This window comes from Eretmochelys imbricata, chromosome 1, assembly GCF_965152235.1.
Source record: "Eretmochelys imbricata isolate rEreImb1 chromosome 1, rEreImb1.hap1, whole genome shotgun sequence".
NCBI lineage: Eukaryota > Metazoa > Chordata > Testudines > Cheloniidae > Eretmochelys > Eretmochelys imbricata.
The window spans coordinates 49092641-49108134 of record NC_135572.1 but is presented as its reverse complement, the minus strand read 5'-3'; the positions used below and the strand labels follow the sequence as shown (position 1 = coordinate 49108134).

The following is a 15494-nucleotide window of genomic DNA, read 5'->3' as shown; positions in this document are numbered from 1 at the left end:
TAGTGAGCACTTAACAAAACAAAAAAGACTCCTAATGGAGCCTACTTAGCTCTATCTTTGAACAGTGGGGAGGGGCAGGTTAACACAGTTTACTTTTAGCTCCTGCTTTATTAAAAAAAATAAAAATAACACTATGATGTCCTGTGTGATTGATTGGTTACCTTATGTGCTAAAGGAAATTAATCTCTGTGCAGAGAGCAAGCACAAAGCCTATATGTTATGTAAGTCCCATAGAACTTTAAATACAACATACTTGGCACATAGGAAGTATGTGAACACTCTGCCCAGCAGTCTATCTGACCCATGGTGAGACATATTAGCCAGACGCACACCATGCAACATACAGTGCAATATCACTGAGGCAAAGTAGTTTTGGAGACTGCTTCATCTATATCTATTCAATGTTAGAGAGACAATAATTGGGAATTACAAGTATAATTGCCAAAAATCACTTAGAAATGCTTTAGAAATTGAAGTGAGTGAAAGGATGGACACTACTTGGCAAATTAAAAAAAAATCCATGTGGCTTCTGGATTAGTGAACATTAACTGTAGCTTGAGACAAGAGGTGCCTAGCTACATGAGCTGTGACACCAGATTTTTGCCTGCTTGGCACTGGTTCACGGCTGTAGTATACTGGCATGAATCGCTTTTCTAGCATTTCTAGGGGAGTACACTGAAGTAGAAATTTGAAAGGACATATTGTCATCTGGTGATCCCTTCAGAAGTAGCCAATGGCAATCCTACTCTTAGATGGCTACTTGCTAAATGCACTGGTTGCCTTTTTAAATTCAGGTTCCGACCTCTCATTACCCTTTGAATTGTACCCAATCTTGACCTCGAGAGTCAGTGCTGAAAAGTCACAGCTGCACTGTTGTTTTGGACCAGTTCTGCTTCCAATTTTCCTGATGACAATAGGATTACTGCATGACCTCAAACCTTATAATACTGTCTAAAACATTTCAGGGTGTAAAGTTTAATGGCTACTCCAATTCATCTCCCCCTTCCCCCACACCACATAATGTCTGTAAGGACAAGCCAAGCCAATTTAGTCTCTGCAGGAATTAGGGCTTCATGGGGAGTGGGATGAATAATGAAAATGCCTCATTATTTTCAGCCCCAACACACAGTGTGCTTGCACTGAAACCTTTACATGAAACTGAAATGATAAAAGCAACAGCTGTCATTTTATCTTACAGGAAGATGAATACAAAGATGGTAATGACAAAGACATTTCAAAATGAATCTCAAAAAGATTAACATAACTAATTCTGGTACTTCCAATTCCCATGCTCTTGCTGAGAAACCGTAAATTAACTTATTTACTCAGCCCCCAAAAGTTATTTGTTTAAAAATCCAAGTCTAATCCAAGAGAGGAGGCATGAATTAAGGAATCATCTGTCCATACTATTGAAGTAGGCAAGCTTTTGCTGTCATTTTTGAAAACCGACCTCCTTCGATGTTTCTGCAGTAACTGCTTTAACTTCTCCTTAAAGAAAGTGGTGGTGAGAATGTAGAGAATTGGGTTCAAGGCACTGTTTATTGGCAGAATAAATATCACTATCCAGGAAGTGACAGTGCCTAGAAAAAACCACAATGAAATACAGAACTTTAGAAGATAATCAGTGTTTTCTTTTGGTATGAAGTACCTAGAAGCAACAATGTAGCGTATTTTAAACTCAACATCTTTTGCTGTATTGAATTTTTCAGAACTATAATATAAAATCATTTTTATATGAAAAGGGCTTGAATATACACTTTCTATTGGGTTCTTTATTAAGCATAGCATGGTTTTTAATGGAAGAGGGCAAAAAGGCATAAATCTGAAATATTTTCACAAAAGCTAGGTTGCTAACCTGTGTGCTATGGCCAAATACTCTCTCATGTATTTACTTGCTGTCTATTGAAAGAAAGCCCCGATTTAGGAAAACACTTAAACATGTGCTTAAGTCCATCTTTAGTCAGGACAGTACTTAAGCATGTGCTTAAATTCCATTGACTTCAATGGGACTTAATCAAACTACAGACATTGCTAATACTAATACCAATACCTAGCTCTTAAAGTTAAACGTGCGCTCAAGTGCTGTCCTGAATTAGGATGCTTTCCTGAACTAGGGCCTAAGACATGGGGGAAATAGGCTACCTGGAACACATATATGAGAGCCACAATTTCTTTTCAACCATCCAAGTTTAACCACTTTTCCTACTGGGATACAAATCTTTTTCCAGGCAATCAATAGGTTTCCTGACAGTCTGCAGTGTTTGTATAATGCCTTTGTTAGCTTCATGGTGAAAGCTATTTACCCGACTTTTATGCAAAATGTGAGATGTCAGTTTTCTAGAAGTATAATGGAAAGGCAAGGTGCTTTTATTAAAGCATTATCTATCAGTAGTTGAATAGTTAGGGATCTGTCAGTGTTTCCCCTTTGGAGTTTGGATTGGCTGAAAAAGTCTCTTAGCATATTTATATTTTCCAAGTGGGCAAATAACTGGACTTATTTTATGTATTGTGAGATTTTGTAGCCACCACAGTACAAGAGCTTTGTCACTGTATAATTCAGGTGAGTGCTCAGTTCCTTACATGCATTTTGAGAGGGGCATGCCTTAGTTTGAATCTAATTTCTGAACACAATGAAGTCAAATGTTTTGGCAAATATTTAAATCCTGACAGCATAATCCTTAGGTCCTTCTTCAGAAAAAACTCCCCCCAAAGTCATAGAATCATAGAATATCAGAGTTGGAAGGGACCTCTGGAGGTCATCTAGTCCAACCCCCTGCCCAGAGCAGGACCAATCCCCAAATAAATCATCCCAGCCAGGGCTTTGTCAAGCCTGACTTTAAAAACTTCTAAGGAAGGGGATTACACCACCTCCCTAGGTAACGCATTCCAGTGTTTCACCACCCTCCTAGTGAAAAAGTTTTTCCTAATATCCAACCTAAATCTCCCCCACTGCAACTTGAGACCATTACTCCTTGTCCTGTCATCGGCTATCACTGAGAATAGTCTAGATCCATCCTCTTTGGATCCACCTTTCAGGTAGTTAAAAGCAACTATCAAATCCCCCCTCATTCTTCTCTTCCATAGACTAAACATCCCCAGTTCCCTCAGCCTCTCCTCATAAGTCATGTGTTCCAGACCCCTAATCATTTTTGTTGCCCTTCGCTGGACTCTCTCCAGTTTTTCCACATCCTTCTTGTAGTGTGGGGCCCAAAACTGGACACAGTACTCCAGATGAGGCCTCACCAGTGTCGAAGAGAGGGGAACGATCACGTCCCTTGATCTGCTGGCAATGCCCCTACTTATACATCCCAAAATGCCATTGGCCTTCTTGGCAACAAGGGCACACTGTTGACTCATATCCAGCTTCTCGTCCACTGTCACCCCTAGGTCCTTCTTTGCAGAACTGCTGCCTAGCCATTCAGTCCCTAGTCTGTAGCAGTGCATTGGATTCTTCTGTCTTAAGTGCAGGACTCTGCACTTGTCCTTGTTGAACCTCATCAGATTTCTTTTGGCCCAGTCCTCCAATTTGTCTAGGTCCCTCTGTATCCTATCCCTACTCTCCAGCGTATCTACCACTCCTCCCAGTCAATGAGAGTTTTGCCTGAAGAAGCACTGGGCAAGCATTGCAGGGTTCAGACCTGTATAAATATTTGAAACTTTAACCAAAGAAGAAATAAGAAATCACATTCTCAAACAGCTGACTGGATTTACCTGGAATTTCCACCTGGTATAGGGAGAGGATTTTTATAACAAAGACAGGAATCCAGTAGATGGAGTCAGTGAATACTATAAAAAAAAATTAATTGGCAACAGCAGCATCCATGTGAATGTTGCTTCTTACTTCTGATGTCTGAAGGTCAGTTTTTTGAATGGAATAAAACATACTGACATATGAAAACACTATTATGATGAATGCTAGTAGGTTCACACCTGTTGGAAAAAACAGAAGATTTAAAAACAGCAAATCCTATAAAAGGGATATCCTCATATCTTACTTGTCTCCCACCATTTTTATATTCTTTCTTCCTTTCTAACTTTATTATAAATATTCATCATTGCAGATAGTTTTTTATTGTTAGAAATATGTCCTATATATTTTCTGCTGTCACAAAGTCTTCTTATGTACATGTACAGATGTACTCTCCTCTGTTACATAGTGTGAAATGAAGGACTCTGCAGTAACTTACTATAGAAACAGATAGCTTCCAGAATTCCCCAGAGGTCTGAGCCCCTGACTAGATATGCTCCAATAAGGCTGGAACACAAAGTATCTGCGGGAATCCTGCATATTGCTGAAATAATGGCATAGTTACTGTGGAAGGGCCAAAACCAGCTGATACTTGTACTAGCCCCAGAACAGCTACCTCAGCTCTGTTCAAAAACCTACCACAACTTACTGCAGGAGGAATGTACACAAAACAGGATTTGCAACTTGTTTCTAAAAGCCAGTCTACACTAGCATCATATCGGTGTTTAAGAAGTGGACTTTTAGCAATGGGCCAAATTCTGTTCTCAATAAAGGGGGCTGCTCTGGATTTACAACAATGCAACCAAAAACAGAATTCTCGTCCAATTATTGCTAATCTTCTTATAACGCAGTTTTGCTGGGTAGGTGGTCTGGATGGGGCCAGAATCAGTTTAGACTATTTTTCAAAAACAAGCTATAGCCCAAATTTCATTTGACCCTGACAAACAGTGTTATAATAGGTTTCAGAGTAACAGCCGTGTTAGTCTGTATTCGCAAAAAGAAAAGGAGTACTTGTGGCACCTTAGAGACTAACTAATTTATTTGAGCATGAGCTTTCGTGAGCTACAGCTCACTTCATCAGATGCATACCGTGGAAACTGCAGCAGACTTTATATATACATATATATATATACATATATATACATATATATATAGTGTTATAATACAGTTTGGTCAGAACCATGTTTAAACATTGCTCTAAGGCACCTATAAAGAGGAATTCAGCTTATCCCCATATGGTTAGCTACAGATGCAAACATGAGCCATGTATTATTGTTGGGTGTGTGTATAGATTTGTGACGGTGAATAAGGAACTCAGGATATTGCTACTCAAAATATCATTGTCTTGAGCCCCTGTGCCCACAGTGGTACAATCTGCTGGAATGCTGGCCTTCAGGGCTCCTCCGGTGCACTCAATGCAGGTTTTGTAAAAACATAAGAACATAAAAATAGATATACTGGGTCAGACCAATGGTCCATCTAGCACAGTATCCTGTCTTCCAACTGGCCAGGGCCAGATGCTTCAGCAGGAATGCACAGAACAGGGTACTTGATCGAGTGATCCATCCCCAGTCATCCAGCCTTAGCTTCTGCCAGTCAGAGGTTTAGGGACAACCAGAGCATGGGGTTGCATCCCTGACAATCTTGGCTAATAGCCATTGAAGGACCTATCCTCCATGAACGTATCTAGATTTTTTTTCAGAATAACAGCCGTGTTAGTCTGTATTTGCAAAAAGAAAAGGAGTACTTGTGGCACCTTAGAGACTAACCAATTTATTTGAGCATAAGCTTTCGTGAGCTACAGCTCACTTCATCGGATGCATACTGTGGAAAGTACAGAAGACGTTTTTCATGGTTTGTGTGTATAAAAACGTCTTCTGTACTTTCCACAGTATGCATCCGATGAAGTGAGCTGTAGCTCACGAAAGCTTATGCTCAAATAAATTGGTTAGTCTCTAAGGTGCCACAAGTACTCCTTTTCTTTTTGTAGATTTTTTTAAATTCAGTTATATTTTTGGCCATCACAACGTCCCATGGCAATGAGTTTCACAGATTGACTGTGTGTTGTGTGACGAAGCACTTTGTTAGGCTGTCTATTAATTCCATTGGGTGACCCCCTTTGTGTTATGTGAAGGGATAAATAACACTTCAGTATTCTATTTCTCCACACCATTCGTGATTTTGTAGACCTCTATCATGTCCCTTGTCAGTCATCTCTTTTCTGAGCTGAACAGTTTCAGTCTTTTTAATCTCCTCATTTTGATGCCCTTCTCTGCACTCTTCCCAATTCTAATGTATCTTTTTTGAGATGGGGTGACCAGAACTGCACATAGTATTCCAGATGTGGGTGTACCATATATATTTTATAGTCGCATTAAGATATTTTCTGTCTTATTATCTATCCCTTTCCTAATGCTTTCTAACATTTTTTTAGCTTTTTTGACAGCTGCTGCTGCACATTGAATGGGTGTTTTCAGAGAACTATCCACGATGGCTCCGAGGTGTCTTTCTTCAGTGGTAACAGCTAATTTAGACCCCATCATTTTGTATGTATAGTTGGGATTATATTTTCCAATGTGCTGTACTTTGCCTTTATCAACACTGAATTTCATCTGCCATTTTGTTCCCAGTCACCCAGTTTTGTGAGATCCCTTTGTAACTCTTTGCAGTCTGCTTTGGACTTAACTATCTAGGGCAGTGGTCCCCACACTTTTTACCTCATGCTCCCACTTACCCTTCTCTGTGCCCCCCAACCCAAGACAGGAGCGGGGCCATGGCTCCAGGAGGGGAAGACGCAGACAAGGGTAAGGGGGCTGAGTCTGGAGCCACAGGAGGGGGTGGAGGTGGGAGCGGAGCTGAGGCCAGGGGCTGAGGCCGGCAGCCGGGGCCTTGTGCATGGGGGCGGGAGCTGTGGTGGGGAGCAGATCCCTAGGCGCAGGCCAGGCAGCTGGGGCCGCGGGTGTGGGGCCGGGAGTGGAGCCCTGGGTACGAGGCTGGCAGCTGGAGTTGGGACCAGAGCTGGGTGGTGCTCCCTTCCTGCCCCCCATAGAGGCTGACCCAGGCCCCAGCTGTACCCCCCTGAACGTTCCTCTGTGCCCCCCTAGGGGGGCTGCACCCCAGTTTGGGGACCTCTGATCTAGAATAATTTTGTATCATCTGCAAACTGCCACCTCACGTATACACATAGGAAGACATGGTCCATTCTGTGAAGAGTGCAGAATCTAATTTTATACAAGACACAAGTGAGTGTAACAAACAAAAGGAGGGAAAGAAGTGGGGGCAGGGATATGGCTAACAATAATAAGATAATCCAATTATATAGCCATGGCCAATGCTAGGGGCCAGCAAGCAGCAAGTCAGTCTGAACACCAGTTTCCAGGGGGCGGCATATCGCTGTGCCACTTGGCCATTTTATTTTTTTGTTTTGCTGCTCCATGGGGTGCAGAAAACGGTTTTCTGCCCAGGCTGGCAAAGTCTTAGGGCCTTTACTGTACATAGCTGCACTGATGCACAACATGAATGTTCCAAATCTTTTGAAACCTTTCCATTTTATAAATTAGTAAAATCAGGTATCCCCAACCAGCATTCAACCTCGTCCTCACCGGGGATCATAATAGATCAAATCATCAAATTACAAAAGCAGATAACTTCGGTGCAGTGTAATAGCAGAAAATAGCAGTCATATAAGATTAACATAGAGAATCTGAGGAATCATTTCCCAAGCTAGGCTATAAATTGAACTGGGAATAAGCAGCCATAAAAAAACTAAATAAAAACTTTAGTATGAAATACACACCACCATGCCAAAGACTGAGCATTAGTCAAACTCTTGGCACACTGTCTTCCCTCTGCCCCACATTCCCTAAGCCACATTCATACACTGCCAAAATATTTATATTCCACAATTATCCCCAATTTTTGTCTCTTGGTCAGTGTTCCCAGGTATTCGTTTAGCAAAACAGGCAAAAAATAACTATACAAAAAATATATACACAAAAGATCAGACTCCCCTCCCCTGAGTCACAAGTGCGAGGGCAATAAACTTTCCAAAGACTACGTCAAACTCATGTAGCAATCCCCTGTTCAGTTAAAAGGGGAAAGAAAAAAAGAAATAAAAAAGGCTTCGGGTAATGCCACTTGGCAGGTATGAGCTCGCAAAGAAGGCCTCGCCTCTTTTTTCGAAAACAGAACCAAACTATGAACAATGGAAATCTTCTATGATGACAGGTTTCAGAGTAACAACTGTGTTAGTCTGTATTCGCAAAAAGAAAAGGAGTACTTGTGGCACCTTAGAGACTAACCAATTTATTTGAGCATAAGCTTTCGTGAGCTACAGCTCAGCTCAGCTGTAGCTCACGAAAGCTCATGCTCAAATAAATTGGTTAGTCTCTAAGGTGCCACAAGTACTCCTTTTCTTCTATGATGAGGCATCCTGCTGAAAAACCCATTATACTTAGCACTGATTTGGGAATACTGCACTTCCTTGTTCACTGAAAATGTTATGAGCTGTAAATATAAAAGGACACAACAGTTGCTGGTGAGGGAAGATAGCTCTCTTCTGTGTTCTTGCTATACTAAACTATTCAGTTTAAAGATTTTGGTTTGAGGCAGTTTTCCTGGAACTGAGAGAATGACCTTTTTGAGAGATCTTGATCTCTTCCAAGGAGGTTTTAGTGCAAGCTCAGGCAAATGAAGAGATAATTTTTGTTTTAGGCTCCAGTTCGGCAAGATTCTAAAGCAGCATGTAACATTAGTCACATCAGTAGCGCAACTGGGTTGCATTTGATCACTTTAAGCGCATGAGCAATGCACATATATAAATACTTTGCTGAATCAGAGCTGCAGTCATTTTTACTTGGGACTCACTAGAGTCCCAGTCGTGCAACTTTTACTGACTCAAGTAAGTGTTATGTGAACAGTCCGTAATCATACAAATCATCCCATTAAGATACATGGGACCACTCTGTTGAGTAAGGACTGTTTGCACGACCAGGGTTGCAGAAATAGGACCGGTTTTAGATATACTTTTATTTTTGTTGCATTCACAGTAGGACTGGCTCATTAAAAAAGAAAAATTAGAGGTTGCTGATCCACGTTTAAATTATTCCATCCACACACACTGTTTGCAAATTTTGGGGTTTATTTTAGATTGTCCCCCCGATCCCTTTTTAAAGTATCAAAAATCCAAGGAGGAGTGAATATGGTTTTTAGTGCTTAATAGGAGGCTATCAAAATTATTTTCTGGAAGATGATTTCCCATAAATATTTTATTGATATTAAAATTTGACAATAATAAATTCATTGCAAATACATTATTAAGACCTTGTTTGTTCTCCTCAATTGCCTCCTGTGTAAGACTCTTCTCATAAACAACTATTTTCTGTCCTTCCATTGAACCACTTTATTAAAAGGTTATTGTTCCATAGTATGACTTATGGATTAACAAATATATGTATATGTTACAAATATAGGCTGTGGTAACAGAAATCGAACCCGCCTCCCTGAGGTCCATGTGCTCCTCTCTTGCGGAAAATAGCATGCAGGGAGCAGAGCTGCACATAAAGACAGACAAGAAAATGTTGCAAGAGTTAGCACCATATCACGCCAGCCGATATGCATGCAACTCCTACTTGTGGACTGTAAAGTGGACTTGGATAAAAATCCTCTTGTAGAGGAACACTGAGGATACCTCTCTGGGGAGAGGGATCCCCATTATTGTGCAGGAATACTGAGGATACTTCTCTGGGGGAGGGGCCCCATGTTATTAGGAAAAGACCGGTAATAGAAATGGGGGATTTGATTATTAGAAATATAGATATTTTGATATGTGATGACTGGAAGAACTGCATGGTGAATTGTCTGCCAGGTGCAAAGATTGCAGACCTATCGAAACATCTAGACAGACCTATATGCAGTGCTGGGAGCAGCCGGTGGTCAGGGTACATTAGGGAGAAAGGTAGAGGAGAGGTCCTGGAGGCCAAATTTAGGCTGCTAGGTAAGTGATTAAAATCCAGGACCTCCTTGGTAGCATTTTGGAAAATGCTTCCAGTTCCCCATGCAGGGCCAGTTAGACAGGCCGAACAATCGTTGGGACCACTGTAAAAATATATCTACTATACATGAGTTTACTGTAGTCTGGAAATCAGTTTTTGAATTGCAATAAGAGAAACAATAATAAAGACATATGAAAATATTAAACTTACCAAGAAAAATCCCAAGAGAATACCCCTTGCCTCCAATTTCTTCTGTTTGATCAGAATAAAGTGGGAAACAAACTCCATTTTTTCCATAATACTTTCCAAAAAAATCCTCATCCCAAAATGGAATTATTGCTATTACAAATCCAATAAACCATATGGATACAAGGATTATTATTGTGTGATGCTTTCCTGGTGGGATATTACTGAAGGGAAAGACAATTACTAAATATTTTTCCAAAGTCAGATATGTCAACAAGACAGAGACCTCTGTAGAAAACATGTCCAGGAAACCCATGTTATGACATGGTAAGCCCTCCATCCACAGTACAACATAGTTTTTATATTGTCAACGATATTTAATGTCAGAGACTCCAATGGAGAACAAGTACACACCCATCAGACAATCAGCACCTACTTAAAAAGAAATTTTCACAATTTATTAAAAAGAGTAATTACATTTAAAGATTTATATACTAAAAATGTTCTTAGAATTGGCCAGATCCTGGCTGATATATGCAGTAACATAATTTGACCCAGGGTTTGTGGCATCAGAATGAATTTGATGGAACTGGCTGAGATCATGCCATGAATACTGGGTCATGGCACCATGGTAAATCTATGAACTGCAGGTAACCAACACCTCTAATTTAACAATCACATACAGATAGGGAGATGGAACTACAAGCTAGTACTACTTGAGCCAAGGGAGAATTCTCTTAGCCTGAAAGTAGTATCAGATTCCATATCCTCTCTATGGGATAGAAGGGGGAAGCATCACACACTCATTTTATAAACTGAAGCCAGTATAAATTGACTTTAAGGAAGTTGCACTTGTTTATAGCAGATCTAAATTTGGCCCTGTGTTAATATTGTTCAAATGCAGGCTCTTAATTCCAAAATTATTGTTAGACAAAATATGGTACATTAATTTGGAGTCAATATAATTTTCTGGCTAATTACGAAACATGGAATTCATAAACCAGTGGAGTTTACTAGCTGCTGGTGACAAAACTGAGAAGAATAAGATGGCATGGCACATCACAAAATGCATGCAATAGCCAGTCCAGCACTGGTTAACCTTTCTGTTTTCCTGGATGTAGAATTAACAGTAAACTTAATAAAGTGAAACCATTAGGCTGCATAGACTCTTCTTATACATTTTGACCATTTGAATTTAAGAGTTAAAAGCAACTTTCTGCTTATATTTAGAATATTGGAAAATGGGACAAAAATAGCAAAGTTTACTAATATTCTGAAGTTAATGCATTGCTTATATTTTTATCTATAACATAAATGGTTGAATACTCGAATATACATAGTACAATGGTCTGTCAGTTTGATTTAAAAATAATACCACTAATATATACTTACAACACAACATTTTGATAGACGTGGTGTGCTTCTTGTTTTCAGCTCTGATAAATGAACTCATTCCAATGACAAAAGGATTTCCAAAACAGGTAACACAAGCTGTGACCCAGACAAATACTCGAAGAACATTATTAGCCAAGAGGTTCTCAAATGATGATTAACATCTGTTAATGGTGTGCATATTTGCACGTGGAGGGCATAGGAACAATACCAAAACTTTTTGAAATAGCTGAAAGCAAAGAAATGAACATATAAAATTGCTGTTCAAGCACAGGTCAAAGTCACAGTTATGTATTAGATATGCAATTACACATAAAGAAGTGAAACAGAGGAAATTCTAACAACCAAAATTATGCCTATTGTTTAAGTAGGAGGTGTAATGTGAATAGCATTTTGCATTAGTCAGTGTAACATGCAGCCAAGATGTAGCCCTTGATCTATGGCTGATATTAGAGGTCTTTTTGTCAGCTCAGCTCAAAGGTGGTTTTGTTTTGAGAATGTGGCTACTTTGAACTTGTGACCCTAATGCATCCCTCTGCACTAATCCAGTTCTGCTGCCTTACTTTTCTTCATACTGGGTTGACAAAGATGCAGATCTGTTACAATGTCTTGGCAGAAAAGATTTTGCCAGGGCACTATTTTGCTTTCTGCATTAACAGACTGCTGGTGTGTGGACTGACTGTAAGTTGATAGCTGACATTTAAGGCCCTCAGCAGACTGGGTCTCATGTATGTTACTGAGTTTCTGACAATTCTGACTTCTTAGGCCAGATGGAATGTGGTTTCTGAGGAAGGCCCATGTCTGCAGAAGGGGTGTGTGTGGAAAAGTTCATTCCCAATCTATAGTAAAAATAGTAGTAAGTTTAAAACTATTGACATTAGGACTGTTGATTAATCGCAGTTAATTCACACGATTAACTCAAAAAAATTAACTGTGATTAAAAAAATTAATCGCAATTAATCGTACTGTTAAACAATAGAATACCAATTGAAATGTATTAAATATTTTTGGATGTTCCATTATAAAGAGATTACACTACAATACTTGTATTAGGTGAATTGAAATATGCTATTTCTTTTGTTTTTTACAGTGCAAATATTTGTAATCAAATATAAAGTGAGCATTGTACACTTTGCATTCTGTGTTGTAATTGAAATCAATATATTTGAAAATGTAGAAAACATCCAAAATATATAAATAAATGGTATTCTCTTATTGTTTAATATTGCGATTGATTTTTTTAATTGTGCTTTTAATCATGATTAATTTTTTTAATCACTTGACAGCCCCAACTGACATATATTTACCGGAAGGAAATATACATGGGTGGTGCGTGAACCACTGGCTGCGGGAGGCTAGCCCCCAGCCACGCCCTTCCACCTGAGGCCCTGCCCCTTCCGTGCCCTGCTGCCAGAGTCCAGAGCCCCCGACCGCTGGCTTCTGCCCCAGGCTAGCGCCCCCAGGCCCAGAAGAGTGGGTACTGTGGCCACAGCCTTCCCAGCCCCAGAGCGCCAGGAGGTGCAGCCCCAGTCCTCCCAGCACCAGTAGGGCAGGCAGCATGGCCACAGCACGTGCCCCATCCTGCTTTCCACTCACTGCTGCTCCACTCCCCCTGTGAAGTATCCACGGCTCAGGCTGGTGCCATGTCGCCCACCCTCCCAGTGCTCCGGGGCTGGGGAGACTGGGGCAGTGCCACCTGCCCTCCCAGCACTGGGGGTGTCCTCTGCCTTAAAAACCGGGGCGGGGGGGGGAGGGAGGAAGTGTTTTGTGGTTCAGAGGCATCCAATAGTACTACAAGCTAGGACATGTTGTGAAGCTACTGAGACATGACAGTAGAGGAAAATAGTCACGTGAAACACATATTACTGTCTGCACAAACATATACAGCTCTTCCCCCAGCCAAAATATATGTACTCTTTGCATACAGTAAATTTCTGGGTAACTCTACCTCTCTTATGATATTAAGCACTTGAAGAGCTATTCTGCTTCCCAGAAGTATGCGTAACTCCAAGTAATCAGGCAGAAAACCCCACCACCCCATGTCATAAAAGAGGTTACTGTGTGGGGAAGAGAGGAGTGATGCCCTATGGAAATATGAATTACATGAAGAAAATGTATTTTTCTTTATTTTATTTGTATAAAATGATATACTTAATTTGTTTTTGCAGAAACAAGACTCCATTGTGACAAATATTTTAGTATTTAATAATATGGAAAGGCTTAATAATCAGAGCTACTTTGTACATTCTTATATGGTAAAGAAATGTCACCATGATGTCTGCTATTATCCATATGTACATGTAGGAAAGATTCCTCAGGGGCTGAAACATTCTTGAATTTATATTTGGAATCTCTATAGTTTCCAGGTCTCTGGAAAAGAAGTAAATTTTGTTATGTATCAACAAACTTTAAAATAGTTTTTTATTTTAGTTATCACATCCTGAATTACACGAACAAGTGTATTTCCCAAATCACAGGGTAATAAGTAGTCTGTGCACAATATGCTGTTTCAATAAGACTACGCTTAGTATTTTGTTCATCACGGTGAGCTTGTTTATGGAAGAGTATAGAATCATAGAAATGTTTAGGACTGGAAGCTACCTTGAGGTTATCAAGCCCAGGCCCCTGTGCTAAATGGTCTAGTAAACCTAGACCATCCCTGACAGGTGTTTGTCCAACCTGTTCTTAAAAACTTCCAATTAAGAGGATTCTACAACCTCTCTTGGAAGCCTATTCCAGAGCTTAATTTATAGTTAGAAAGGTTTTCCTAATATCTTACCTGACTCTCTCTCTCTTGCTGCATATTAAGCCCATTACTTCTTGTCCTACCTTCAGTGGACGTGGAGGACAATTGATCATAGCCTCTCTAATAAAACACTTAACAAATTTGAAGACTATTATCAAGTCCCCCCTCAGTCTTCTTTTCTCAAGACTAGATATGCCCTGTGTTTTTAACCTTTCCTCATAGGTCAGGTTTTTTAAATCTTTTATCATTTTTGTTACTTTCCTCTGGATTCTCTGCAATTTGCCCACATTTTTCCTAAACATGGCACCCAGAACTGGACACAGTGCTCTAACTCAGGCCTCACCTGTGCCAGGTAGAGCACGACATTCTTGTTAACACATCCCAGAATGATATGAGCCTTTTCCACAACTCATCACATTGCTGATTTACAGTCAAGTTGTTATCCAGTATAAGCCCCAAGTCCTTTTCCGCAGTGCTACCACCTAGCCAGTTATTCCCCATTTTGTATTTGTACATTTGATTTTTCCTTCCTAAGTGTAGTACTTTGCTTTTGTCTTTATTGAATTTCATCTTGTTGATTTCAGACCAAATTCTCCAATTTGTCAAGGTCATTTTGAATTCAAATCCTGACCTCCAAAGTGCTTGCAACCCCTCCCAGCTTGGGGTCATCCACAAATTTTATAATCACACTCTCCACTTCATTATCCAAGCCATTAAAAAAATATATAGTCCTGGACTCAGGACTGATCCCTGCAAAGCCATATTAGATACACCCTCCCAATCTGATAGCAAACCATAATTAAGTACGCTTTGAATATGATCTTTCAACCAGTTGTGCACCAACCTTACAGTAATTTAATCTAGACCATATTTCCCTGAGTTTGCTTATGAGAATGTCATGGGGGACTGTTTCAAAAACCTTTACTAAAAATCAAGATATATCATGTCTACTGCTTATTTCCCATCTACTGGGCCAGTAACCCTGTCAAAGAAGGAAATTAGGTTGGTTTGGCATGATTTGTTCTCAACAAATTCCATGCTGGCTATTCCTTAAAACCCTATTATCCGCTAGATGCTTACATATCTATTGTTTAATAATTTGTTCCAGTATTTTTCCAAGCATTGAAGTTAAGCTAACTGGTCTATCATTCTCCAGGTCCTTTTTGTTCCCCTTTTCAAAGGCAGGCACTATGTTTGCCCTTCTCCAGTCCCAGAGGATTTCACCCATCCTCCATGAGTTCTCAAAGATAATTGCTAATGGTTCTGAGATTGTTTCAGCTAGTTTCTTAAGTATTTTAAGATGAATTTCATCAGTCCCTGCTGTCTTGAATACCTCTAACTTATCTAAATATTCTTCAACCTGTTCTCTTCCTGTTTTGGCTTGCCTTCTTTCCCTCGTTAATTGTGTTCAGTAGCTGGACACCCTTAA

General features: G+C 40.0%; 1 protein-coding gene across 1 annotated transcript; it reads right to left on the bottom strand.

Annotated features, from left to right (window-relative positions):
- Positions 1 to 1347: 1347 nt before the first annotated feature.
- Positions 1348 to 14431, bottom strand: RXFP2 (relaxin family peptide receptor 2). Its single transcript, XM_077820238.1, is given in 7 exon segments — positions 1348 to 1580; positions 3712 to 3930; positions 9952 to 10359; positions 11320 to 11478; positions 11481 to 11548; positions 13618 to 13689; positions 14409 to 14431. Coding segments are annotated over 7 exon segments (1182 nt in total).
- Between the last annotated feature and the right edge of the window lie 1063 nt (positions 14432 to 15494).